General features: G+C 45.5%; 1 protein-coding gene across 3 annotated transcripts in view; it reads right to left on the reverse strand.

Annotated features, from left to right (window-relative positions):
• Window positions 1-7500, reverse strand: part of LOC143289018 (cadherin-89D-like) — a 103703-nt gene that overhangs the window by 30941 nt on the left and 65262 nt on the right. For all 3 annotated transcript variants that reach the window (XM_076597787.1, XM_076597785.1, XM_076597788.1), the window contains 3 exons: window positions 6819-7009; window positions 5333-5422; window positions 1722-1829 (listed from right to left, as the gene is read on the reverse strand). In XM_076597787.1, coding sequence (XP_076453902.1) covers window positions 1722-1829; window positions 5333-5422; window positions 6819-7009 — 389 coding nt within the window. The remainder of the gene's footprint in view (window positions 1-1721; window positions 1830-5332; window positions 5423-6818; window positions 7010-7500) is intronic.

Consider the following 7500-nt stretch of genomic DNA (forward strand, 5'->3'; position numbering starts at 1 on the left):
CACAGCACACAGCGTCATCATCAGCATCATCATCATCGTCATGATAATCGTCATCAACATCATCGTCATCTTCATCATCACCATCACTATCATCATCATCACCATGTACATCATCATCATCATCATCGTCATCTTCATCACCATCATCACTATCATCATCATCACCATCACTATCATCATCATCATCATCATGTACATCATCATCATCACCATCACCATCATCGTTGTCATCGTCATCATCATCACCATCATCGTCGTCGTCATCATCATCGTCATTATTATTATCATCATCATCACTATCATCACCATCATCATCTAAGTCATCATCATCACCATCATCATCTACATCATCGTCACCATCACTATCATCATTGTCATCATCATCACCATCGTCGTCGTCGTCATCATCAACATCACCATCATCATCATCTACATCATCATCATCGTCAACATCACCATCATCATCGTCATCATCATCATCATCGTCATCATTATCACCAACATCATCATAAGTTCTGTAGTACACACCGCACTAGACATCGCCATCATCATCATCATCATTAACAGTCCTGCCGTGCACACCACCCCACGTGGATCAGATCAAATGGAAGAAGAGATATGGAGGAAGAGGAGGAGGAGGAGGAAGGGCAGGGGAGGAAGAGGAGGGGAGGAGGAGGAAGAGGATGAGAAGAAAGAAAAGGAGGAGGAAGAGGAGGAGGAGGAAGAGGAGGAGGAAGAGGAAGAGAAGAAAGAAATGGAGAAGAAAGAAAAGGAGGAGGAAGAGAAGGAGGAAGAGGAGGAGAAGAAAGAAAAGGAGGATGAAGATGAGGAGGAGGAGGATGAAGATGAGGAGGAGGAGGAGGAGGAAGAGAAGAAAGAAAAGGAGGAGGAAGAGGAGGAGGAGGTGGAGGAGTGCTTTGGACATGAAAAGTGGAGAGCATACCATCAAAATGGCGGTAGACAAGGACTTCCACTTTGCACTGACTGCACTGTATTGTACTGTATTGTGTTGCGTTGTGCTGCACGCGCTATACATACATCCACAGACACTTCCATTCAGTCCCTTCAGCGCATACAAAATTCAGCTGCCCGACTCGTCCTCAGAAAGAAACGATCTGAGCACATCACTCCTCTTTTGCAACATCTCCACTGGCTCCCTGTCTCACACCGAATAAAGTACAAGATCAGCACTCTATGCTACAAATGTATTCACAAATCAGCCCCTTCCTATCTCTGTGGCTGCCTTCACCTCTACACTCCCATCTCGCTCACTACGATCAGCTTCGGATCCACTCCACTTACGCATACCCAGATTCAAACTCTCGACTGTTGGCCGCCGTTCTTTCTCTGTCTCTGGACCTTGCAATTGGAATGAACTTCCTCTCTCGCTTCGTCAAGTCTCCACACTTTGCTCTTTCAAGTCTGGCCTTAAAACCCACCTCTTCCCAAAATAGCCTCCCTTCCCTGCCTCTTCCTTGTCTCTAGTTTCTCCAGTTTTAGAGTTATGCGTGCGTGAGAATGACTGGTGTGAAAGCACTTAGATTTGTCTCTGCACAAGATTCAACGCTGTATAAGTACCATTATTATTATTACACTCAAGCCCTCTGTGTGGAGCAGTGCATGCAGCGAGACTTTAATCAAAGAGAGATAACCGTGCCACCGAGATAGACAGCGACTTGGGACAGAGTTGACTCCCTTATCTCTCTGAAGCAACAGCTCACCGAGTAATTTCCGTCCTTCACCGTGTAGTAAATGGCTTTGTTCTTGAAGGAGGCATCGGCGTCAGTGGCGCTGACTTGGCTGTCAAACAGCTGATCCACGCTCATCGTCTGCAAGGAAAGAAACAGACCATTTCGTTGGAGGGGGGCACCACACGCGAGCGCGCGCGCGCACTCACACACACACACACACGCTGACACACAATATAACATTTTTTTATATATATACACTTGTCAGTGTGTGTGTGTGTGTGTGTGTGTGTGTGTGTGTGTGTGTGTGTGTGTGTGTGTGTGTGTGTACATATATATGAACACAGATACATAACCCAAGCCATAGAAACACAAACGTGGGGAGTTAAATAAAAAGGAAGAAAAGAAAAAAGACAGTTGGAGAACATGCTCTGTGTGTGTGTGTGTGTGTGTGTGCGTGTGTGTGTGTGTGTGTGTGTATGTGTGTGTGCGTGTGCAAGTGTGTGTGTGTGTGTGGATGGCTAGTCATGATTTTGTTAGGTGGTGTTGTGCATGAATTGTGTGAATGGAGTGTGCAGAGCGCATTAAGCTGCGTTACACAAGGTTGGGCACAAAGATAAAACTGATCAAAAACAGGTGAAGATGTTATGAAGACTGATGAAGGTTCTCTACAGATGATATGAAAACTGATGAATGTTCTATATAGATGATATTAAGACTGATCAACGTTCTATACAGATGATATGAATACTGATGAACGTTCTATACAGATGATATGAAGACTGGTGAACGTTCTATACCGATGATATTAAGACTGGTGAACGTTCTATACCGATGATATGAAGACTGGTGAACGTTCTATACCGATGATATTAAGACTGGTGAACGTTCTATACAGGAGATATGAAGACTGGTGAACGTTCTATACCGATGATATGAAGACTGGTGAACGTTCTATACCGATGATATTAAGACTGGTGAACGTTCTATACCGATGATATTAAGACTGGTGAACGTTCTATACAGGAGATATGAAGACTGGTGAACGTTCTATACAGATGATATGAAGACTGGTGAAAGTTCTATACCAATGATATTAAGACTGGTGAACGTTCTATACCGATGATATTAAGACTGGTGAACGTTCTATACAGGAGATATTAAGACTGGTGAACGTTCTATACAGATGATATGAAGACTGGTGAACGTTCTATACAGATGACATGAATACTGATGAACGTTCTATACAGATGATATGAAGACTGGTGAACGTTCTATACCGATCATATTAAGACTGGTGAACGTTCTATACAGGAGATATGAAGATTGGTGAACGTTCTATACCGATGATATGAAGACTGGTGAACGTTCTATACCGATGATATTAAGACTGGTGAACGTTCTATACAGGAGATATTAAGACTGGTGAACGTTCTATACAGGAGATATTAAGACTGGTGAACGTTCTATACAGATGATATGAAGACTGGTGAACGTTCTATACAGATGACATGAATACTGATGAACGTTCTATACAGATGATATGAAGACTGGTGAACGTTCTATACCGATCATATTAAGACTGGTGAACGTTCTATACAGGAGATATGAAGATTGGTGAACGTTCTATACCGATGATATGAAGACTGGTGAACGTTCTATACCGATGATATTAAGACTGGTGAACGTTCTATACAGGAGATATGAAGACTGGTGAACGTTCTATACAGATGATATGAAGACTGGTGAAAGTTCTATACCAATGATATTAAGACTGGTGAACGTTCTATACCGATGATATTAAGACTGGTGAACGTTCTATACAGGAGATATTAAGACTGATGAACGTTCTATACAGGAGATATGAAGACTGATGAACGCTCTATACAGATGATATGAAGGCTGGTGAACGTTCTATACAGATGACATGAAGACTGGTGAACGTTCTATACCGATGATATGAAGACTGGTGAACGTTCTGTACCGATGATATTAAGACTGGTGAACCTTCTGTACCAATGATATTAAGACTGGTGAACGTTCTATACCGATGATATTAAGACTGGTGAACGTTCTATACAGGAGATATGAAGACTGGTGAACGTTCTATACAGATGATATGAAGACTGGTGAAAGTTCTATACCAATGATATTAAGACTGCTGAACGTTCTGTACCGATGATATTAAGACTGGTGAACGTTCTATACAGGAGATATGAAGATTGGTGAACGTTCTGTACCGATGATATTAAGACTGGTGAACGTTCTATACAGGAGATATGAAGACTGGTGAACGTTCTATACAGGAGATATGAAGACTGGTGAACGTTCTATACAGATAATATGAAGACTGGTGAACGTTCTATACAGATGATATGAAGACTGGTGAACGTTCTATACAGATGACATGAATACTGATGAACGTTCTATACAGATGATATGAAGACTGGTGAACGTTCCATACCGATGATATTAAGACTGGTGAACGTTCTATACAGGAGATATGAAGATTGGTGAACGTTCTATACCGATGATATGAAGACTGGTGAACGTTCTATACCGATGATATTAAGACTGGTGAACGTTCTATACAGGAGATATGAAGACTGGTGAACGTTCTATACAGATGATATGAAGACTGGTGAAAGTTCTATACCAATGATATTAAGACTGGTGAACGTTCTATACCGATGATATTAAGACTGTTGAACGTTCTATACAGGAGATATGAAGATTGGTGAACGTTCTATAGCGATGATATGAAGACTGGTGAACGTTCTATACCGATGATATTAAGACTGGTGAACGTTCTATACAGGAGATATGAAGAGTGGTGAACGTTCTATACAGATGATATGAAGACTGGTGAAAGTTCTATACCGATGATATTAAGACTGGTGAACGTTCTATACCGATGATATTAAGACTGGTGAACGTTCTATACAGGAGATATTAAGACTGGTGAACGTTCTATACAGGAGATATGAAGACTGATGAACGCTCTATACAGATGATATGAAGACTGGTGAAAGTTCTATACCAATGATATTAAGACTGCTGAACGTTCTGTACCGATGATATTAAGACTGGTGAACGTTCTATACAGGAGATATGAAGATTGGTGAACGTTCTGTACCGATGATATTAAGACTGGTGAACGTTCTATACAGGAGATACGAATACTGGTGAACGTTCTATACAGGAGATATGAAGACTGGTGAACGTTCTATACAGATAATATGAAGACTGGTGAACGTTCTATACAGATGATATGAAGACTGGTGAACGTTCTATACAGATGACATGAAGACTGGTGAACGTTCTATACAGGAGATATGAAGACTGGTGAACGTTCTATACAGGAGATATTAAGACTGGTGAACGTTCTATACAGGAGATATGAAGACTGGTGAACGTTCTATTCAGATGTTATGAAGACTTACGAAGGTTCTATACAGATGATATGAAGACTGGTGAATGTTCTATACCGATGATATGAAGACTGATGAACGTTCTATACCGATGATATGAAGACTGATGAAGGTTGTATACAGATGATATGAAGACTGATGAAGGTTGTATACAAAAGATATCAAGCTTGAAGATGATTCTATTCATAAAGGTGGCGGTGTGGTGGGCGTCACCTCAGAAACGTTCACGTAGAAATGGTCGTGGACAAACTGAGGGGCGTTGTCATTGATGTCCTTGATGGTCACCACAATGCTGATCTCCACCTAGCACCCAGGAAATATCACGCAATGAAATAACACAACTTGCTTCACTAAACTAAAACCAAAAAATCAACCTAAACTAAACCCGGAATAACCTGATTTCACCACGCCCACCTCTCCTCTGCCCCTCCAAAGCCACCTCCCACCCCCGTCACCCACACCCTTGTATCCAGTCATCCCTTCCTTCCCATCCATCACCCACCCACCCACCCACCCATCTATCCATCCACACAATCCTGACTGACCAACCTCGCGCACACCCCCACACCCACTCTCCCTCCCTGTTGGCTCCCACTCCAAACACCTAACCCCCTCCCCCCTCCACCCACCCCGCCCCCACCCACCCACTCTCCCACGCCTTCAACACACCTTCCCTATGAGTGTTTGCGCGAACGGAACTTTTTTTTTTTGTTTGTTTGTTTTTTGTTTTTCTTTTTGTTGTTTTAACAGAACTCTCTGTGTTTGTGTGGTGTGTGGAAAAGACAAATGTTTCGATGCCACAGGGGGAATCGTGGAGTGGGGGGTGGGGGGCACAAGAAAATAAGCAATCTGCCTTGCCTTGCCAAACCTACTCCCTATCCCAACCTACCCCCAAACCACACCCCCACCCCTCCCCCACACCCACACACCACCACCGCTCCCCCACATCCACACCCCCACCTCTCCCCCCACACCCACACCCCACCTCTCCCCCCACACCCACACACCCACCACCACCTCTCCCCCCACACCCACACACCCACCACCACCTCTCCCCCCACACCCACACCCCACCTCTCCCCCCACACCCACACCCCATCACTCCCCCCACACACCCCACCTGTCCCCCCACACCCACACCTTACTCTCCCCCCACACCCACACACCTACCTCTCCCCCCACACCCACCACCCCCACCTCTCCCCCACACCCACACCCCACCACTCCCCCCACACCCTACCTGTCCCCCCACACCCACCACCCCCAATTCTCCCCCCTACACCCACACCCACACCTCTCCACCCACACCCACCACCCCCACCTCTCCCCCCACACCCACACCCCCACTTCTCCCCCCTACACCCACACACCTCTCCACCCACACCCACACCCCCACTTCTCCCCCCTACACCCACACACCTCTCCACCCACACCCACACCCCCACTTCTCCCCCCTACACCCACACACCTACCTCCCCCCACACCCACCACCCCCACCTCTCCCCCCTACACCCACACACCTACCTCCCCCCACACCCACCACCCCCACCTCTCCCCCCACACCCACCACCCCCACCTCTCCCCCAACACGCACACCACCACCTCCCCCCCACACCCACACACCCCACCTCTCCCCCCACACCCACACCCCTTCACCGCTCCCCCCACACACACACCCACCACCCACACCACCACTCACGGGCTGTTTATCGGCCTCCTGACAGACAATCTTCAGGGTGGTGGGGGTGGTGGAGGAGATGTCCGCGTCCAGCTGCCTCCTGACAGACAGCTCTTGGGTCGTGCCGTTGAAGGAGAAGTCGTCGTTCTCCTGCATGGTCAGGTTGACCTGGGAGCCGGTGCCCGCCGTGTTCAGGGTCAGCACCACAGTGCCTGCCGGGAGGGGGCACAACCATGTCTGGTCAAGTGCTCGGAGCGTGGGGCTTTGTTCTCTCCCTTCCTTTTGTGACGGTGAGGTGTGTGCAGACATCTTCAGTGTTCGTGGTTGTTTTGGGATTTGTTTGTTTTTCGAGCGCGCGCGCGCGCGTGTGTGTGTGTGTGTGTGTGTCTGTGTCTGTGTCTGTGTGTCTGTGTCTGTGTCTGTGTGTGTCTGTCTCCGTTGTCTGTCTTTTGCGGAAGATAAATCGTGACATCGCGATTCCTCTTATTCTAAACGCTTTGTGCATATATATATATATATATATATATATAATATAAAAAAAAAATTAAAAAAAATCAAAAAAAAAATCAAAAAAAAATCGGGCAGTATCGACTCTTGCAGAGAACATCATTTACCTAAATTCAAAGACATTTTCGGCTCTTTTTTTTTTTAGTAAACTATGGGGCAATATATATTATGCTTCTAACATATTCTAGAAATCGAC

This window comes from Babylonia areolata, chromosome 13 (genome assembly GCF_041734735.1).
Source record: "Babylonia areolata isolate BAREFJ2019XMU chromosome 13, ASM4173473v1, whole genome shotgun sequence".
Taxonomy (NCBI): Eukaryota; Metazoa; Mollusca; class Gastropoda; order Neogastropoda; family Buccinidae; genus Babylonia; species Babylonia areolata.